The sequence below is a fragment of the Thamnophis sirtalis genome, unplaced genomic scaffold (assembly GCF_051295495.1).
Source record: "Thamnophis sirtalis isolate CommonGarterSnake01/CBP01778 unplaced genomic scaffold, rThaSir2_p1.2 scaffold_9, whole genome shotgun sequence".
NCBI lineage: Eukaryota > Metazoa > Chordata > Lepidosauria > Squamata > Natricidae > Thamnophis > Thamnophis sirtalis.
In genome coordinates, this window is record NW_028261389.1 from 46,350,305 (window position 1) to 46,372,224 (window position 21,920).

Below are 21,920 nucleotides of genomic sequence, written 5' to 3' on the forward strand. Positions count from 1 at the left end.
AGTTCACTCTTCAGACCTTTTACCCATGCCTTAAAATTACTGAAGTATAGCACAGTAATTGGAAAAATGAATCTAAGTCAATTTTAAACAGTCACTGAGACTTGATTACCATTGAGAAGCTAACTGTGAAAATATCATTCTAAAATCAAAAACATAAATTTGAATAACATCATCTAACCTATGGAGAGATTTTCTTCATTTTGAATATGCAACGTTCAGAAGCACAAACAATTTCCCAAATTTGCTATTTTAGGAGGAAAAGGTTTCATGAAATTAGCCGTATCATTCCTAGAGTATACTACACCAAAGTCTTTTAACAAACCTCAAACAGGCTAGCAGTGAGTTCCTCCAGTTCCTGGCCAAGTTGATCACGTACTTTGGAAAGTCTCTCGCATTCTTCATCTTTTAGTTTGAGCTCCTGGGAGGGGGGCGGGGATGTTATTCTGACAGTCATAAATGACAGGTTTAACTTGCAAACTCAAAAAGAATATGGAAGTTAGGTTCATGTTATGTGCAACTAGACAGCCATGTGCATTTCATTCAGGGATCTGGCTTTTTTTTATAACTAATCAAAATGCATAGAATCCATTTTTAATATAAAATATCACAAAGACAACAGGAGATGAAAGCTCTACCTTCTTCACTTTTTTTTGGCTCATATTACACGGGAGAATTTAAGAAGTAGACTTCTGACTTAAAGAGCATAGTTCAGTGTCATATTGAAATTATTAAACAGGTCTTTCTGAAGTTATATTAACATATATGTTAAAATCTGAAACCAAAATAAAGCAATAAAAGAACAAGACCAAATCATGTTACGTTAAATTGCTCATATCATTCAAAATAAGAAATTTAATTTCCCTTTAACTTAGTTTAAAATATTCTTGTAGGGGTCAAATAAAACTTTAATGAAATTTTATGATGAATTAATTTCATTTTAAAATCATAAGCAATGTATTTTTTTACCACCTGAACCACTGATTTTCCAAAACTGAAAATTTCAATTCTTCTTTCCACAAATCAATGCATAACTAATAATTTAATTTCATCTTTTGTAGCTTATAAAATTAAATGGTAGGTTTTCATGCAAGGAAAGCATTTCTTAAAGAAATCAATATTGTAGACACTCAGAGGCTGCTAACTATCTGGCCTATACTATTCAGTTAGGAGATGTTTCAGCTCTATATACTAATATAGCTGTATATTCAGCAAGCGTATATTGAAGGAAACTAAAATTCAAACAGTAATATCTCACAATTGTTAAAATCACTATTAAAAATCAACTGGTTTAAAGTATTGACCCCTTTTTAGTCCAAGTATTCCAATGAAGTATTTTCCTGCTATTTTCAGACTTCAATTATACTATGGTATGTCAAGGTATTTTGTGATTCGTCTTGCACAGTATCACAGGAGCAGCAAGTTCCAGAAATTTAGAGAGGCCTTTCCCCAAATTATATTGAGATTCTAAGGACTGAACTTTGATACTGCTTACAAAATATCTACTGAATACCTGAATAACAACCCTTCCCACAGCCAGAAAATTCAAGAAATCTCAAAAGAGCAATAATAGTTACAGTGGCTGAGCAAAAAATGGAAAAATGAAAACACAAGGAACCCAGGGATATGAAGATATAACATGACCTCAATAACCTCCTTGGTCCATATTATGTGGCAGCTAACATAGTGTCCATAAGTTGAAGTGCAATTGTTGCATTGCTTTTTTTTTTGCCTGTAATTAAAGGCATTTTTCTGAACCGGTGAGACAATTAAATGTGTGGAACTTGCACATATGTACACACAAACTACATTTAACAAAATCATATATCTTCTATATTTGTAGCCAAATCTGAATACAAAAACTGGTTAACTAAAAAAAAAATTCAATTTAGGTCCCAAAGTGTTAATCCTCTACACTTTAACTAGTGTTAAAGATAATGTATAGCACTAGGGGGCAGTAAATATTAAGAAATGTAGATCAGGGCAATGGCTGCACGATCCCAGAATGGAAAGGAGCTCTCCCTGTGTAGGTAAACATCAAGCTTCTGGAATGGTTTTAGGTTTTAGGTTTTATTAATGCTTATAGGCCGCCCTTTTCCCTGAGGGGACTCAGGGCGGCTTACATAAAATAAGGGGGGGGGTATACAGACAATAGACACAACAATACATAGAAGTAAAATAGTAAGCAACATTCATTCATCATTCGGGTGGGGACAGTTATCTTTGTCCCCAGGCCTGACGGGCTAGCCAGGTCTTAAGGGCTGTGCGGAAGGTCTGGACGGTGGTGAGGGTATGAATCTCCACGGGGAGATCGTTCCAAAGGGTCGGAGCTACTACTGAAAAGGCTCTCCTCCGTGTAGTTGCCAGTCGGCACTGACTGGCAGATGGAACTCAGAGGAGGCCTAATCTATGTGATCTAATTGGTCGCAGGGAGGTAATTGGCAGGAGGCGGTCTCTCAAGTACGCAGACCCACTACCATGGAGGGCTTTATGAGTGATAAGTAGCGCCTTGAAGCGCACCCGGAGATCGACAGGTAGCCAGCGCAGCTCGCGGAGGATAGGTGTTATGTGGGTGAACCGAGGTGCACCCACAATCACTCGCGCGGCTGCGTTCTGGACTAGCTGAAGTCGCTGGATGCTCTTCAAGGGCAGCCCCATGTAGAGCACATTGCAGTATTCCAGCCTAGAGGTCACAAGGGCCCGAGTGACTGTTGTGAGGGCCTCCCGGTTCAGGTAGGGTCGCAACTGGTGCACCAGGCGAACCTGGGCAAATGCCCCCCTGGTCACAGCCGTCAAATGGTAGTCAAAAGTCAGCTGTGGGTCCAGGAGGACTCCCAAGTTGCGAACCCTCTCTGAGGGGTATAAGGTTTGACCCCCCAGCCTGAGCGATGGAACGCTGATCGAATCATTGGGAGGAAAGCACAACAGCCACTCGGTCTTCTCCGGGTTGAGTACAAGCTTGTTAGCCCTCATCCAGTCCATAACGGCCTCAAGACCTCGGTTCATCACGTCCACCGCTTCATTGAGTTGGCACGGGGCGGACAGATACAATTGAGTATCGTCCGCGTATTGATGGTATCTTATCCCGTGCCTCCGAATGATCTCACCCAGCGGTTTCATGTAGATGTTAAATAGTAGGGGGGATAAGACCGACCCCTGCGGCACCCCATATGTTAAGGGCCTAGGGGTTGATCTCTGCCCCCCCACTAACACCGACTGCGACCTGTCCGAGAGGTAGGAGGAAAACCACCGTAACACAGTGCCTCCCACCCCCACCTCCCGCAGTCGTCGCAGAAGGATACCATGGTCGATGGTATCGAAAGCCGCCGAGAGGTCGAGGAGAACCAGGATGGAGGCATGGCCTCCATCTCTGGCTCTCTAAAGATCATCGGTCAATGCGACCAAAGCGGTTTCTGTGCTGTAACTGGGTCTGAAGCCTGACTGGAAGGGGTCGAGATAGCTTCCTTCCTCCAAGGACCGCTGAAGCTGGAAGGCCACCACCTTCTCAACAACCTTCCCAACAAATGGGAGGTTGGAGACTGGGCGGTAGTTGTTAAGGACAGCTGGATCCAAAGATGGCTTCTTCAGGAGGGGTCTCACCACCGCCGCTTTAAGTGCGGCGGGGAAGTGCCCCTCCCGAAGAGAGGCGGTGACAACCGCCTGGATCCAGCCTCGTGTCACCTCACTGCTGTTAGCAACCAGCCATGAGGGACACGGGTCCAGTACACAGGTGGAGGCACTCACAGCTCTCATGGCCTTGTCCACATCCCCAGGGGCAACATCCTGAAACTCAACCCAGAGGTGGTCTACCAATTCATCCTCTTGTGCCTCAGCTGGAACTGCAGGGATGGAGTCCAAATCTGACCGAAACCGAGCAATTTTGTCCGCTAAGAATTGGGCATAATCCTCAGCTCTACCCTGCAAGGGTTCCCCCGTATCCCTCCTATTTAGGAGGGAATGGGTTATCCTAAACAGGGCGGCTGGGCGGGACTCAGCGGACGCAACCAAGGTGGCAATGTGAGATCTTTTTGCTGCCCTAAGTGCCCTGATGTACTCCTTGGTGCTGGTTGTTAGGATTGCTCGGTTCGATTCGGATTTATCGGACCTCCATAGGTGCTCTAGGCGTCTCCTCCGGCGCTTCATCTCCCGGAGCTCTTCGGTGAACCAAGGAGGCCTCCGGGATCCGCCGCCTCGGAGGGGCCGTAGTGGCGCAATCCGGTCAAGGGTCTCCGATGCTGCCGAGTGCCAGGCAGCAACCAGAGTCTCCACCGGACTGTGGGCGAGAGTATCAGGAATAACCCCAAGCTCTGTCTGGAACCTCAGAGGCTCCATAAGTTGCCTGGGGCGGAACCACCTGGTCGGTTCCTCCTCCCTACAGTGGGGGTTTGGTCTCCGAAAGTCGAGCCTCAGTAGGCAGTGGTCTGACCACGACAGGGGTATGATCTCATTACCCCTCAGACCAAGATCACAAGTCCACTGCTCCGAGAAAAATACGAGGTCGAGCATGTGACCCGCTGAGTAGGTTGGGCCCCGAATTACCTGGGTCAAGCCCATGGCCGTCATGGAAGCCATGAACTCCTGCGCCCCATCAGAGTGTTCACCAAGCGAAGGCAAATTGAAGTCCCCCAAGACCATAAGTCTAGGGAACTCAATTGCCAGCTCGGCTACCGACTCGAGGAGCGAGGGGAGGGCTGCTGCAACGCTGTTGGGAGGCAGGTACCAGCATGCAACTGGTCAGCATTTTTGTTATCAGTCTCTAAAGAGGTATAAAAATACACTTTCTTAGAAGTCTTATGCAAAACAAATTCAAATTTAAAAAAAAATGCTAAGTTATTCTACAGCGGAAGTATCACCTTCACCAGACTGTGGATATCTATCTACAGACAGAATTTTCCACTGTTTCCCACTATTACCCCCAAGTTTTAAGATGTGCTAAAACCCCTGCTCAGCTTCAGATATAGCAATTTTCTATAGTTGACCCCATGTTTTAAATTTCCATGAAATGTTATTTGCTTTTTGTCTGTTGTATGGAATTCTACAAATGTAACCCACATTTACCTCACATTTGACAAACTACCCCATGACATATTAATAAGCAAACTAGTTAAAATATAGGTTGGGTACTGGGGCAATTAAGTAGAAACAAAGCTAGCTCAAAAATAAAGATTGAATATGAGCCAGCCATGTGAGGTGGCTGCTAACAAGACAAATACAATTTTAGGCTGCACCAACACAAGTTTAATTTTAAAGGACAGGTACTAATTAGTCCACTCTATTCTGCTTTAGGCACTAGGTGCAGTTCTTGGCACCACACTTTGAGAAGAGTAGCAATCAGGGACTATATTGTGAGATACAATGGTGCTCTTAAAATATATAAAATGATTTAATACAGAAGACAGTTAGGACCTCTTTTTAATTCTCTAAGGCACAACGTAGAACAATGGATTTGAATTAAAGAAGGTAGATTGCATCCAAATGCTAAAATGCTTACCTAATACAGGCCTAAGTAACACAAAAATGTACAATACTTACAGCTGTTTTATCAGATTGACCGATTTTGCTAATTGTTATTGGTGTTTTATTATTGGCATTTTATGAAAAATATACATTTTTCTGTTTCAATAGTAGTTTTATTAAAATTTACAATTACAAAGATAAGGCTAACACAAATGAAAATTGTAACACTAAAATGTAATTAAAAAATTAAAAAGTACAAAAAGGAAAAAAAATCATATTTACGAAAAAAGATATATAAAGAAATAACTTCTCCCTTCATCATAACAAGTACAAACAACTTCAGTAGCTTATCCTCTTCTCTAATGCTGCAACATAAGCACTCTTCATGCCATGTGGCATCTTTTATTCATCAATAGATTGTAGTCATGTAATCCTAGCCAACAAAGGTCCATTAAGAGTTACCAGAAATAACAATAAATAAACCAGCTATATAGTCCTGCCTTTATTTAACACAGTACCTTATCACATTCCCTAAAAATACCATGTTTCCCCCCAAATAAGACAGGGTCTTATTTTCTTTTGACCCCTGGAATAAGCACTTGGCCTTATTTTCGGGGAGGCCTTATTATTCTTGAGGTGCAGGAGGCGGCAAGGGTGGTCACCTCATGGCTGCTGCTGTGTTGCAATATTTTCAGGGAGGGCTTATTATCAGGGGAGGTCTTATTTTCAGGGAAACAGGATAAAACAAAGGATCTCTTCTTCCTCTATCTTAAGTCTTATTTATAAATAAATTTTGGAACTTCATCTTTCAATCCTCATCAGCAAAAATCCATTAAGAGTTACCAGAAACATATACATTTTAACCTTGATCAAATAACCCCACTTTATGTTCCTTCATTTTACTTTTAACAATCTTAATCTTTATTCCTTTTGAATAGATTCCTTGATTTTTTTCAATTTTCTCTTTATCTCCTCCAACATCTTTTTTCTAAATACAAACTAAGAACGGTATACAAGTCACTTTTCTGGTTTGTTATTTCTGTATATCTTTTAAGTATTAAGACACCAGGTGGTTTCTTTTATCTATATTCATTGTAAAATCTTTATGTGTATAATTGTTATAATCTTCCATTTTTAAATCCACATTCAAATCAGCCTCAGTCTTGTTAATAAGTCTTAAAAATTCTGCGCATGTGCGAATTGCGGATGGCTGCTGCTCGCTTCCTCGCTCCGACTAGGTAGGCGAAAAACATCAAAAAACACCACCGAACCTAGTCGGAATCGATGCGGGAAGGAGCTCCAATGGTAGAGGGTGATCCAGGGGACACGAGCGGGCGGCTGTTGGAGGGTTGCCGTTTTTCGAACGGCTCCCAGGCTGCGCGACCGCCCTCGGTAGTCCTCCGACCATCTAACTGTAAAGGAAATGGTGGCATGCTGACGACGACGTTCCCCGGCGGTTTCCAACGGTCCCAGCGTCTTTCGATCTCGCTGTGGATTTTCCGACCGGGGGAAGCCTCGAACTTAGATTTACAGCAAGCTGTCGTGCCAGAGAGGGGGTGGCTGATCTCGGATGGCACTGAAGAGACCTGGCGGTTGGCTTTGCTTGCCTTGCCTGCCGCCGCTGCGTTCCTCCCAGATGCCCCCCCCCCCATCGCTCTATCAGCTGGCGACGATTCGGACATCTCCTGGCCTTTTCCAGACATTTGGCTTTGCTTTTTCATAATCGAGAGGAGCCCGGAGGAGCCCTTGGATTTTTTACCAGCTTGTTTGTGCCCGGCAGTGTTAACAAGGCCGGTGTCTTACATCTTTATTCCTCGGGTGAGAGACCTAATAGATCCTTTTGGATTGAACTGAACTGGGAATTATCGTGCCAGGGAGGGGGTAGCTGCCTTGGATGGCATCAAAGGGGATAGTTTGGCAGGCCTTGTTGTCGCTGTTACGCCCCCCCTAGGCGCCCCCCCTCCCTTATACTATTCCAACGATTATGGAGATTCCTTCCCTTTGTTTACCATCTTCACCATCTGGCTCTCCCCCTGTGCTCCTCCGCCTGATATCTGGCACCTCCCTATTGTGGTACTTTATCATCTGGCCTTCTTTGGCTGCGGCGTTTGGACTTTTTGGCCTGCTGACACAGCCCCACTGGACATTGACTATTACCATCATCATCATCCGTCATTGCCTTTGGGGCTCTATTTGGGACAACATCTGTGTAAGAAGGCCCCCTGCTGCTTCCAATTGTTCTGGACTTTTCAGACCTGCAAGAGGAGGATACGAGTCACTCCCCTGTACATCCCGCCTGGACCATAGCTGGACATCAGTCATCTTGAATGTTAAGAGCCATTCGGCCCTGCCTGATTTCGCACTTTAATAGTTGCGCAATTTTTCTTTCTATTCTTTTTCTTCTTCTCTTCTTCTCTCTTTCTTTTGCATGGGATATGTATGGGATACGTGTGTGATTGAGTGAATGCTCCCACTTTTATTGACCTATTTGTTGTATTTTATGTGTTTTTAACTATCACGTGGGGATTGTCTGAGTGAACGAATGAGTGTGTTTGATTCGGAGGGCCTGCCGGGGAACGCGGGAGCTATAGGTGTGGTTGGGGGGACCACGGACACGGGAGTGGGCCGGAGCATTACGGTCGTAACAGGGAGGGGCAGATATGGCGGGGACTTTAGGGCTGGCCATTACCGGGGAAGGAGGGCTCGCTACGTCACAGAGATCCCTCCTTCCGACCCTATGAGTCCCACTCCAAGGCCAGAGGGCGCGAGTAATCAGGACCCTGGTCTCAGGCTGTTGTCGCTAAATGCCAGGTCTGTAGTTCACAAGGCTCCCCTCGTCCGGGACTTAATTTTGGACGAGAGGGCAGACCTGGCATGTATTACTGAAACCTGGCTGGGCCTGGAGGGAGGAGTCCCCCTCGTGGAGATGTGCCCAGAAGGTTTTCAGGTGCTTCATCAGCCGAGAGCCCAGAGAAGGGGTGGAGGTGTGGCTATTGTTATCTGAGAGTCTCTAGTACCTCGTAGGATCCCTGCTCCGGAGCTTGTCGGGTGTGAGTCCCTACTGGTGAAGTTGGACCTCAAGGGTCAAGTGGGTTTGCTGTTAATGTACCTGCCTCCCAACAGCGTTGCAGCAGCCCTCCCCTCGCTCCTCGAGTCGGTAGCCGAGCTGGCAGTTGAGTTCCCCAGGCTTATGGTTCTGGGGGACTTCAATTTGCCGACGCTCGGTGAACACTCTGATGGAGCGCAGGAGTTCATGGCTTCCATGACAGCCATGGGCTTGACCCAGGTAATTCGGGGCCCAACCCATTCAGCGGGTCACACGCTCGACCTCGTATTTCTCTCGGAGCAGTGGACTTGTGATCTTGGTCTGAGGGGCAGTGACATCATACCCCTGTCGTGGTCAGACCATTGCCTACTGAGGCTTGACTTTCGGAGGCCAAACCTCCACTGTAGGGAGGAGGAACCGACCAGGTGGTTCTGCCCCAGGCGACTTATGGACCCCTTGAGGTTCCAGACGGAGCTTGGGGTCATTCCTGATACTCTCGCCCACAATCCGGTGGACACTCTGGTTACTGCCTGGAACTCGGCAGTGACGGAGTCCCTTGACTGGATTGCGCCACTACGGCCGCTCCGAGGCTGTGGATCCAGGAGACCCCCTTGGTTTACCGAGGAACTCCGGGAGAGGAAGCGCCGGAAGAGACGCCTAGAGCACTTGTGGAGGTCCAACAAATCCGAATCGAGCCGAGCACTTCTAACATCGTGCATCAAGGATTACATCAGGGCAATTAGGACAGCTAAAAGAACTTATATTGCCACCTTGATTGCCTCCGCAGAATCTCGCCCAGCCGCCCTGTTTAGGATAACCAGTTCCCCCCTAAATAGGAGGGATACGGGGGATCCCCTGCAGGGTAAGGCTGAGGATTATGTCCAGTTTCTAGCGGACAAAGTTGCTCGGTTTCGGTCGGAGTTGGACTCCGATTCTGCAGGTCCAGCTGAGGCACAGGGGGATAATCTGGTAGACCACCGTTGGGTTGAGTTTCAGGATGTTGCCCCTGGGGACGTGGACAAGGCCATGAGAGCTGTGAGTGCCTCCACATGTGTGCTGGACCCGTGCCCCTCCTGGCTGGTTGCTAACAGCAGGGAGGTGACACGGGGCTGGATCCAGGCGGTTGTCACCGCCTCCCTTCGGGAGGGGGTCTTTCCCCCCGCACTTAAAGCGGCGGTGGTGAGACCCCTCCTGAAGAAACCATCTTTGGATCCAGCCGTTCTTAACAATTATCGTCCAGTCTCCAACCTCCCCTTTCTGGGGAAGGTTGTTGAGAAGGTGGTGGCCTTTCAGCTCCAGCGGTCCTTGGAGGAAGCTAGCTATCTTGACCCCTTCCAGTCTGGCTTCAGGCCTGGTTACAGCACAGAAACCGCTTTGGTCGCATTGACCGATGACCTCTGGAGAGCTAGGGATAGAGGCTATGCCTCTATCCTAGTTCTCCTTGACCTCTCGGTGGCTTTCGATACCATCGACCATGGTATCCTTCTGCGACGACTGCGGGAGGTGGGGGTGGGAGGCACTGTTTTGCAGTGGTTCTCCTCCTACCTCTCGGACAGGTCGCAGTCGGTGTTAGTTGGAGGGCAGAGATCGACCCCTAGGCCCCTAACATATGGGGTGCCGCAGGGTTCGGTCCTGTCCCCCCTGCTTTTTAACATCTACATGAAACCACTGGGCGAGATCATTCGGCGGCACAGGATAAAATACCACCAGTATGCGGACAATACCCAGTTGTATCTGTCCACCCCGTGCCAACTCAATGAAGCGGTGGACGTGATGAACCAGGGACTTGAAGCTGTTAGGGACTGGATGAGGGCTAACAAACTTGTGCTCAACCCAGATAAGACCGAGTGGCTGTTGTGTTTCCCTCCCTCTCATTTGAGAGACCGCCTTCTGCCAATTACCTCCCTGCGTCCCATCAGATCGCACAGGGTAGGCCTCCTCCGAATTCCATCCGCCAGTCAGTGCCGACTGGCGACTACGCGGAGGAGAGCCTTCTCAGTTGCAGCTCCGACGCTATGGAACAATCTCCCCGTGGAGATCCGCACCCTCACCACCGCCCAGGCCTTCCGCACGGCCCTTAAGATCTGGCTATCCCGTCAGGCCTGGGGATAAAAAATCTTAGTTTGTCCCCTCCCGAATGATGAATGATTGTTGTGTTCTATTTTTTAATACTATGTATTGTTTTAGGTTTTTTGTCTTTGTACCCCCTTTCCCGTGTTTTGTAAGCCGCCCTGAGTCCCCTCAGGGAAAAGGGCGGCCTATAAATTATAATAAACATTCCTAAACATTCCTAAACATTCCTCCAATTCGGCAAATATTCCATCTCTCAGGCTGGGGGGTCAAATACTACACCCCTCAGACAGGGTCCGCAACTTGGGAGTCCTCCTGGATCCACAGCTGACTTTTGAACACCATTTGTCAGCTGTGACCAGGGGGGCATTTGCCCAGGTTCGCCTGGTGCACCAGTTGCGACCCTACCTGAGCCTGGAGGCTCTCACAACAGTCACTCGTGCCCTTGTGACCTCTAGGCTGGAGTACTGAAATGTGCTCTACATGGGGCTGCCCTTGAAGAGTGTTCGGCGACTTCAGCTAGTCCAGAATGCGGCCGCGCGAGCGCTTGTGGGTGCACCTCGGTTCACCCACATAACACCTATCCTCCGCGAGCTGCACTGGCTACCTGTCGATCTCCGGATACGTTTCAAGGTGCTACTTGCCACCCATAAAGCCCTCCATGGTAGTGGATCTGGGTACTTGAGAGACCGCCTACTGCCGATTACCTCCACGCGACCTATCAGATCTCACCGATTAGGCCTCCTCCGAGTTCCATCTGCTGGCCAGTGCCAACTGGCGACCACGCGGAGGAGAGCCTTCTCGGTAGCAGCTCCTACCCTATGGAACGATCTCCCCGTGGAGATTCGTACCCTCACCACCCTCCAGACCTTCCACATAGCACTTAAAACCTGGCTATCCCGTCAGGCCTGGGACTAAGATTGTAACCCGCCCGAATGGTATGAATGTTGTGTTCTTAAAATTGTATTGTTCTATATGTCCAAAGTTTGTTTCTCCCCCTTCCCTTTTTAAGTTGTAAGCCGCCCTGAGTCCCCCCCGGGAAAAGGGCGGCATATAAATTTAATAAAATACAAAAAAAAAATACAAATTAAAAATAACTTTTGAGTGTATTATTCCCAAATATCCTTAAATTCAAATTATTCAGAATAATTTGGACCTTTAATTATAATCTTTTAATTCTTTCTGGTTCCCTCTAGTGTTTAACCTTCAAGGTCCCATTTTATGTATTATTCTGATCATCACTTTCCTGCAAGAATATTTCTATAAATAAACGCAACTGAATAAACGCAACTTATACTTAATTTCAAAAGATTCATTTCCCCCTAAACTACATTTTCTCACAGGAGAGATTTCTATAATTAATTTCAAAATCTTATTTCAAATTCTGCTCCCTTAGCCCACCTGTGACATTCAAAAATCAATGTTGTAATCATCCTTTTGCTTATTCCAAAATAGTTTTTAAAAATCCTTAAATTTTCATAGTTTATTTTAATATCCAAAAGGCAATTAATAAGCGACAAGTATCCTTCTGAAGGCTCAAAGCCATAGCTTTGGCAAAGATTTCCTCAGCTCTCAGAGGAAGTCCATTGTATCACACACTCTTCGTGGGGAGTTACTGTATGTCTTCATGTCTGGAGTGCATGTGGGCAATCCTGATTCCTCTCCTTGTCTGGAGAGGAATAACGAGAAACCTGCTCTTTTGCTGACTTCTCAGTCCACCAGTTGACAGGGTCAACAGCAACATCATCTTCAATTCATCATAGCTTCCCCAGACATCCACAATATAACACTGTTTTTCAATAAACAGTGAAATGGCTTAGAAGCTATCTAAAGGGCAGTGCAATATTTTATTGGTACATAATGAAAGGTATAGTTAGGGGAGATGGGCAGAAAAGTTAGAAAATAAAGACAAATAAAGAATTACCACGATTTGGCATGTTTTATCTCAAAACCAATATTTTTCCCTTACACAGAAATAGCATTATATGTATTATTCTTACCCTTTGAGCTTTAGCAAGTTCCTCTTTCAGTCTTTCATAGCCTTTCTCTCTAACTTCCAATACCGATGGACTTCGCAGACGAGACAGGCTATCTGTGCTTAGCCCAAAAACATCATCTCTTCCTTCAGAAAAGTCTGTTACTGTTGCACCCTGCAAAAATTCTCTCTCTGCGCTACAGTTGTCCTTCCTGGAATGATCATGTTTGGACAACCCGCCATAGCTTCCTGAGGTAGAACACGGTACAGTTTCTGTGACATTGATGCTGTAAGAAAAGAGTGTATTTTTAAAAAGTAATATATTATGCATGGATTATCTGCATTCACAGATAACACAAAGTGATTAGTTACACAACCTATGTAATAATCAATAGAAGTTGTTTTTTTTTACAACCAACCTGATACCTGGTGTTTCTGCACAATTTAGGTGCCTGGCAGATGAGTAGACAGGTTGTGTAGGAAGGTCAGTCACATTCAGAGCACTTGGTTGAATAGGTAAGGAGCACACAGCTGAAGGATGAAGCCGGTAAATAATGGTAGGTGAGGTAGGTTCTTCAGAAGCTTTAGATTCATGCACTTCTAAAAGATCTGGAGTAGTGGGGGAAGCTAGATTCACTTCATGAAAACCTTCTAAAGTGTCATTTGCCATGATAAAAAAATCATCATATGAAGATCTAAAAAAAAAAAAAACCAACAACCCGGAATTATTGGACTGTTACCAATCCCCAAATTACATACAAATAGATGGTGAAGGTATCAGCTTATTCAGAAATGCATATTAAACATTCTATATTGGCAACTTTAAGACAGCAATATACATTTATACACACATACATATTTGGATCCTAAAATTATGTCTCCATATATAGAATAAAGCTTATTTTATGACATTTTTCCTTCTGTTTGCCAGGTTGTATTCTAAATCATTGCCAAACATCTCAATATTTGAAAGTGAGGAAGGCATGGGGGATTTATTTGCTCATAAAAATAAGTTCACATTCAAACCATGTGTACTTTATCCTCAATTAAGGTAGAGAACAAAAGCCCTTCTTTCACAATTCATACCTCTTAAATCAGATCAGTAATGGTTATCCTTTATTTTACACACTTCCCTAAATTCTGTAGTGCTATTTCCCATATTCATACTGGCATTTCAGTGTATTTATAAAGACATCAAAAAGTTCAGATCAGTTTATTGATAGATACTTGTGAGACACTCACTTAAGAGATTTCAGTTATCTATTTTACACGCTGAATTGCTTTAATAGTGAGATAGGCGGCATATAAATTTAATAAATACTGTTAAATATGAAACAGTTCATTGATTTATATTACCATCAATAATTTAAGATTAATGAGAGATTACTTAAAATTATATTTTAACCTTTTGTTTTCTAGGCACTGTGTACCAGAATTACCTAAATCACAAGTCTCCATCTTTTAAAGGTATGTTTAGAATTTTAAGACTGTGTCATACACACAGTTTTCCATGGAGACCTGTCCAATCTCAAAGAAAGAGCAGTTAGGGACTAATATATCTCAAAGCACTAATTTATCAGAACACAGCCTTCCAAATCTACACACTATCACCCCAGTTTACTCTGAGCTTTCCCAGACAAATGGTTTACTTCTGAGCACAATATTGCCCTCAAATCATCTGTTATTTTTATTTTCTAAGCTACCAGGGCATAGGATGTTTGAAATAAAGATGATGCTGACCCTCGGAATTATACTTTTAAGTATTCTTTTTTTAGAAAAATGCAAAATAGGATAAAAACTCTAGAGGTTGCCAAGGAAGGTACTTGTGAGCACAATGGTGACATACTTGCTTTTCCATGACTAGTAGTACAGTATATGTCAACTGTGGAATAGAAATAACTATAAGGACAGCTGGATCCCCACTTGTTCCTAAATCTGATGTTCTCAATTTCACATTTTTCTCCAATTCTTCAGTCCCACTCAATATTACAATCCTTCTAACAGCAGGAGCAACTGACGGACAATTTGTTTTAATAAAGTTATTTAAAAAGAATATGGATTTATAACGGGATTAGGTAACACAGTGCTTAGGGACATCTCCCTTGATACCTATAAGATTCACTGGATTTTTGCTTTTTTAGAGACTCGTGTAATTAAAAAAAGAGTAGCTAGGATTATATTTATTTATGAGAATGCCTCTGAACTATAAATAGATCTGATAGGCAAAATAGTATTGAAAATGATGCAAAATCATCTCACCACAGTGCCTTTGGGTAAAAAGGCAGAACACATAAAAATCCAGAACACATAAAAATCTTTTTGGAACAGGAAATTCCCAAATATAGCATGTAGGAATGAGCTCTCGTTTCAAAAAGTTTCTCAACTCTAATTTGAGAACTAGACAAGCTGAAGCCAGATAAAAGGTAGAAAATGGGACCATACAGCAATCATTGTTATATAGAGTGTTATATTAGAAGCCAGTTGCTAAATCCCAGGCTCTGTGAAGAATCACCAATCCTCTTCCTTGTTAAGGTAAGTCCTTGGAAGATTCAGAGATAGGCTTCGAGCAAACAATTCTCCATAAGCATCAAGATGAACAGATCTGTAAAAAGACAGGAGGAAAAATTATGTTAATATTATGTTTTAAATCAAGCCCAAGATGACTATTGCTGTAACACACATGAAATATAATTTTTCTATTCATGGAGATGTCTCAAATTTTTTTTGTTTCACACATATTCCAGATTCCTGTAGAGAATTTATATGGGAATCAATTTGTATTATTAGATGAACCTGTTGAAGTACTAGCTGATATTTGCTTCAGCTATTATAAAAAAATAACGGCAATAGTCAATAAAGTACTTAATATTGCATAAACATTTGCAGTTGAAAAAACATATTTGTGGTTACAGAAGAAACAAGTAGTTTAAAAAAACATGATCTTTCAAAATGTTTGCAACACAATGTGATATGAGTAAGAGTACAGAATAAGGGCTCAAGCGCTGGAAACACAGACCCCAGATTCATTAAACAATCCCTTCTGCCTTGAGGCACTAGTTCTCCACAGGTGTCTTGGTCTAAAATCCTTAAAGGGAAGGGAAGACATCAATATTAATATTACCCATAATTTCATAGAAGGGTCTCCAACTGTAATATCACTGGAAACACTGAAATAACAGTTCAAATATTTCCATGCCACAAACTGTATTCAATTGTGACAGATATTTCCAAATATTTCAAAAACCTAACTGAATTGTAGAGGTTGTTTTTTAAAAGACTATTAGAGAACTACTTCTATTTTAAAACATGACGCATTTTGCATACAGCATTTCAGTAATCATATCTTAAATTAGTACCTAGCAACTAACTATACTCAAAGCTTAAAGATCAAAGGAAAGTAATTGTCAGATAATTTTATTTATTAGATTTCATAGCATTTAATGCCAGAACTCCTCCCCTCCCCTTTAAAATACAATACAGACTATATAATAAAAGTACCCTTTTCTTGCAAAAATGCACATGTATACACACCCTATATCCAGTAACTCAGAAGCATAGTATAAGCAGTATGCAAGTGATGCCCAGACAAATATTCAAAGATCCTATTTGTCCTACTAAGGACAAAAATAATTTCCATTAATCCTTCTGCAATGAAAAGTGCATCTTTCTTATAAACCAATAGATAAAATTTAATGTATCTGCTTCTCCTATCTCAAGACTCCCTTTTCTTGGAAGATTTACTCAGAATAGATTAATATTAGAAGACAGAGCTTTCATTATGATTCACTCTGCAATAGAATTTTATATTCCTTGAACTTTTTTCCCTTAGCAGTCTCTTGTTAATGTTCCCCCTTTTTTCTCATGGAAATGCTATGGTCATGGTCTCCAGTGGTGGGTTGCCAATTTTGTTACTACTGGTTTGGGCACATTCTTCCGTGACACTTCTGCACATGCACAGAAGCATCCGGGCAGGTGGGCAGAGTCCCACCACCACCGCTACTACCGGTTTGCCCAATCCGGGCCGAACCAGCAACAACCCACCTGTTGGTCTCCATTAGAAAAATATACACTGCCACTCTATTTATTTCAATTATTCTGTCATTTGTCATGTGCGCAAATAATACTGTTAACATAAATAATACTATTAACATTTAGTTTCCTTTTTCGTATAAACATCAAATCCTGAAAGCACATAAACAAAAATAAATAAATAAAAGCTAGTGAGCTACAAAATCTTAAATTCTGCATTTTTTTCTATCAAAATCATGTGAAGCATGTGGCAAGCCTGCACTGTGAGATAATCCTGGTTTAAACTTTTGGAATATTCCAAATAGGATGTTCAATGCTCTTTCCATTTGATCTTGTTCTCAGAAGTCAAGATGACAATAAATTCCTTAGAGAAAATATCACCCTTTTGAGCTGTGCTATTTTTAATGCAAAAAGCAAACTTGAAAGTCCTGGCATTTTCTTGAAAAACATGATGCAGCCATGATAACGGTGACCAAAATTTGGTTTTCACTTCTGAGTCTTTGTTTTATTTAGTGTAATCCAACCCCTTCAAGCATTCAAGTCCAAGAGACTTAGCTGCTACCTGACACAAGTCAGCAACCTGTAATACCACACTATCACTAGCCATGGAAGCACAGTCAACAACGATGAAGAGGATGTAAACAAATTACAGTAAAGATTTAATGTTTCTAGAGATATGTTGGAAGTCAACATTAATACATGTGTTATAGCTATGGGTTTTTCTCATAAATCAACTGAGAGCAAAAATAAATCATGAAGCTGGAAGGAAGAGCAATATAAAATGATTAAAAGGGGATGGTGTAAAAGGGTGGGAATGATTTTATTCTAGCAAAGGCAACTGTAAGATGCTTACTTTATCTCCAAATTTAGAGTTTGGATGAAGTGCTGGAATTCAGTTAATCAGAAATGTAAGTGAAAATACTGCATCTCTTCCTAGGTACTATGAGATACAGGTAATCCTCGACATACAGCAGTTCATTTAGTGACTGTTCAAAGTTACAATGGCACTGAAAAAAGTAACTTATAACCAGTTTCCACACTTATGACCATTGCAGCATTCCCATGGTCATGTGATCAAAATTTGGATGCTTGGCAACTGACTCCTATTTATGACAGCTGCAGTATCCTGGGGTCATTTGATCACTTTTTGTGACCTTCTGACAAGTAAAGTCAATGGGGAAGCCAAGCTCACTTAACAACCTTGTTACTAATTTAACAACTGCAGTGATTCACTTAAAAACTGACAAGAAAGGTTGCCTTCAGGAAAGCTGTAAAAACTTGGCTGTTCCGGCAGGCCTGGGGCTGTTGACCTCACTGTTGAGGTCCAGCCCCGATTAGAATGAATGTATGAGGGTATTGCTGTTTTTAAACTGTTTTCTTTTATCATTACGTGTTTTTTTTCTTATATTTTTTGTAAGCCGCCTGGAGTCCTTCGGGATTGGGCGGCATATAAATATATTTATTTAATAAATAAATAAATAAATAAATAAAAATAAAATGGGGCATTAACAAATAGCTAACTTAGCAATAGAAATTTTGGGCTCAATTCATATAAGTCGAGGACCACCTGTTCAAAATAGTCCATAAAAATAGTCCAACACCCCCTAACTTTTAATATTTGGGATTGACCATGGCACTCATTCTCTGACGATTAACATAGCCTTTTTCTGGCTAAAATTCTACTAGCACTCAAATTCACTATTAGACTAAATATTATGTTTAAATGCCATGAGTACGAAGAACCAATTTTGTATTCATTCTGCTGATTGGGGAGCAAAAATCAACAAACCAAATCAGTCCACTAAAAGAAGATATGAATACAAAAAGATTCAAATTAATCTCTTTTAATCTCCAGTTAAGAAGCATTCAAAAGGTACTACGGGTATTATACTTGCCAAGCACTATTGTTCAATAACAAGTAATTCAAGGACAATCATGCAGAATTAAACAAAGACTCAAAACTATTTCAGAAAACAACCACCATTTAACCCTTTTTCAGAATATGACAGCAGGAAATAGATTTACATACTTGAATATTTCTCCAAAAAAGATCAGGTTAGAATTTATATAGATACTTATGAATAAAACACTTTTGTAATGAAAGAGCAGGCAAACACATACCCCCTCAACTTTAAATTAAACAAATTATGCAAATTATATTATATTTATAAAATATAATTAAAAATGTATCTGTGATCTAAATTATATGTAAAAATATACCTTAAAGAGATAGAGAAGAGATGCCTTTAGATTTTTTATATCTAAAAATTATAACGATAAACTTACAATCACAATTTTTCCCTACAGTGCATTCATTTCAGTATTTACATCTTGATAATGTCTATTCCAGAATCATGTGTGGGTTTTTTGTTTGTTTCCTAGCTTTCCACTGCAGAATGCAATATCCTCCAGAAAAGTCTCAACTACAGCTTAAACCAATGATTCTCAACCTTGGCAACTTTTAAGATTTGTTCAACTTCCAGACTTCCTCAGCTAGTCATTTCATTTGATGTCACAGCATTCTATGTCATATAGCCAGAACTAGCAAAAAAAGAAAAGCACCATAGCAGTATTACAGTACTGCTCATCCAACCTGACCAAAAATACTAAGTTTGTAATTCCCAGAATCATGGACCTCATAAACTTCTACCTCATTACCTATATTCAGTTTGATGAATAAATATACCAAAACATGAATTCGTGGGATTATCATTCTGAGGACTCATAGCAATAACTTTGGTGTTATGTCTAGATTGCACCCCATACATACAGCCAAAAGTATGATTCTGCTATGTAAACACCTTTGTTATAGTAAAAAAACATGAAACAATCTTCAAAGGGATAACATTCACAAAGAAAAAATGAAACTTTCTAACCTTCTGGAAAACCCTTATCAACAGAAAAAATCATGATCAATTAGAAATGCAAGTCGATTAAAAAAAAACCCAGACCAAGTGCTACATTATCAAAGTAACAAGGTTGATACAATCTCCACAACAGGACATTACCAGACAAGTACAAATGCAACCCAGAACACAACAAAAGGGGAGCAGACTGCCTCTACAACATCTCCCATCAAAATGAATCCCCTTGCAACTTTAGCAAAACGTGCCTGATCACGCAACCCATTACAGCATGATAAACACAAGTTATAAAAAGGATACACTGCCATACATCAAAAACATCACCACACTATTACACTGCATCATCACAGCACACAAACCAGCTAAAGCCAGCCAAAACATCTTAAATGTCTATGGAGATTCTGAGTCATTCAGGTCATGGAAGGTGCTTTTTCTTCTTCAAGAGGCAACTGGACTTTTTCTTTGAAGACATTTCACTTTTCATCCAAGAAGCTTCTTCAGCTCTGACTGCATGGTGGGGAATGGAAGGATTTATACTCCTTGCAGACAGCTGGGCATTACATTCTTTTAGCAAGTCATTAAGGTCACCTGGAGGTTTATCTGTGTCATCAGGGTCAGAGTGCAAATTAGCGAAGAGCCTTCTTGGAACTGTTGAAAGGACTGTGTTGCAGATTGGAAGTAAGTGTTATCCCTCTCCCTCTGTTGAGAGAGGGCTGTTCAATTTTGACATAACCTCTTTAATTCCTCTTTCAACCAGTGATCCTCTGTCCAAAATATGGACTTTGTTATCTTCAAAAGAGTGGGCCGTGCCTTTTAAATGCAGATGGACTGCTGAATCTAGTCCTGATGTTTTTGTTCTTCTATGTTGTGCCATGTGTTTATGAAGTGGTTGTTTTGTTTCCCCAATGTACAGATCTGCACATGGCTCACTGCATTATAATGCATATACCACATTGCTCAGTTTCTGTCTGGGTATTTTATTCTTGGGATGGGCAAGTTTCTGTCTTAGTGTATTCTTGGGTTTGAGGTGTGCACATAACATACATGCAGAGCACATTCTCTGCAGCAACCAACACCCAGATAAGCAACGATTAATACCAGACAAACAATCAAGCAGAAACTAATACACTAATCAAGGATAAACTCACACCGCCACCAAAGCTGGCATGGCAAGTGATTGTATATAAACAGGGAGCAAACCCCAAACTCGCTAGCATTGATATTTTATCTAGTTGGTTATGTCCCAAAAGTGCTTTTTTTCAAGAGGCAACTGGACTTTCTGGGATTTTTTGGAAGACATTTGGCTTCTCATGCTTTCACTTCAGAGCTGAAGAAGCTTCTTGGATGAAAAGCGAAACATGTTCAAAGAAAACCCAGAAAGTCCAGTTGCTTCTTTAAAAAAGCACCTGACCTGGATGACTGAGAATCTCCATAGACATCTAGTGTCTGTGCAGATAATGAAATATCTGCAAGCAAACAACCAAACTCAGAAAGCACCAAGGACTCACTGTTTATTTTCAATCAATTCTTCAACATCTGCCTGAATGGTTTTTCTCCAGGAATGTTTAAAAAAAAAATCTAGTATTAGAGGCTAGTATTAATTTAATTTAATTAAACCTACTATTCTTTGCATCTGGAAATACTTCTGTGTTCAGACTTGGCATAAGCAAATATCTTTGGGAATCAGCAGGGCTTACCATTAATTCCTCCCACAAAGAAAACCCCCTACAAATTAGTGATCTGATTTATTTAACTGCCCTTCTTCCTATGATGCTATTCTAGTATTTATTCAATGACAGTGCACAGTTACCAAGAGTTGTTTGGAATAGTTAGTGCCTGTTGATACAAGCAATCCAGCAATTTCACCAGAAAAGGTTAATATCGTAAAATGATGATGTAAGCACCATCCCTCATGTACCTTATTTTTCGCTCCATAAGACACACTCCCCCCACCACCACTAAAGTGGATGAAAATGTCTGTGCGTCTTATGGAGTGAATATTGCATCACAGACCATGACGTGTATTACCTCAGGGGTCCCCAATGGTGGAGCAGTGCCGGTCCTTTAGAATAGCAGCTAGGCTGCGGTGGCGTTTACGGTGCTGAAGCCCGCCACTTCTGTCTCTTTTCTGCAGTGCAGGAGTCAACAGGCAGAGCTGACACATGAGAGGACACCTATCTGTGGCCCTTTTTTTTCTTGTTTTCCTCCTCTAAACCTAGGTGTGTCTTATGGTCAGGTGAGTCTTATAGTACGAAAAATACAGTATGTAGAGATTCCAGCTCATGTTTACTTTGGAGCTAAATTAGAAATTAAAGTCTTCCTCAATTGAAGGTTAACTCCAGGTGATTATTTACGTACATCCATATTGGGCTTTTTTGCAACAGTATGAAAATGATCACTTTCTTCTTTTGTGGTATATGAGCAGAAGTGTTAACATATAAACAATTTTAAGTTTCTCCAAAGATCTATTGTTTACATAATT

At 41.8% G+C, this 21,920-nt stretch overlaps 1 protein-coding gene across 4 annotated transcripts in view; it reads right to left on the reverse strand.

Moving 5' to 3' along the window:
- The window catches only part of RAB3IP (RAB3A interacting protein), a 44,401-nt gene that overhangs the window by 16,403 nt on the left and 6,078 nt on the right, over positions 1 to 21,920 (reverse strand). For 3 of the 4 annotated variants that reach the window (XR_015697751.1, XM_087723453.1, XM_087723451.1), the window contains exons 2-5: positions 14,988 to 15,147; positions 12,965 to 13,240; positions 12,571 to 12,832; positions 323 to 418 (exon numbers count right to left, since the gene is read on the reverse strand). Coding sequence is in view for 3 of the 4 variants with exons in the window: in XM_087723453.1 (XP_087579579.1) it covers positions 323 to 418; positions 12,571 to 12,832; positions 12,965 to 13,215 (609 nt within the window). In the remaining variant the exon portion in view is untranslated. The other variant, XM_087723452.1, reaches the window with a different exon arrangement.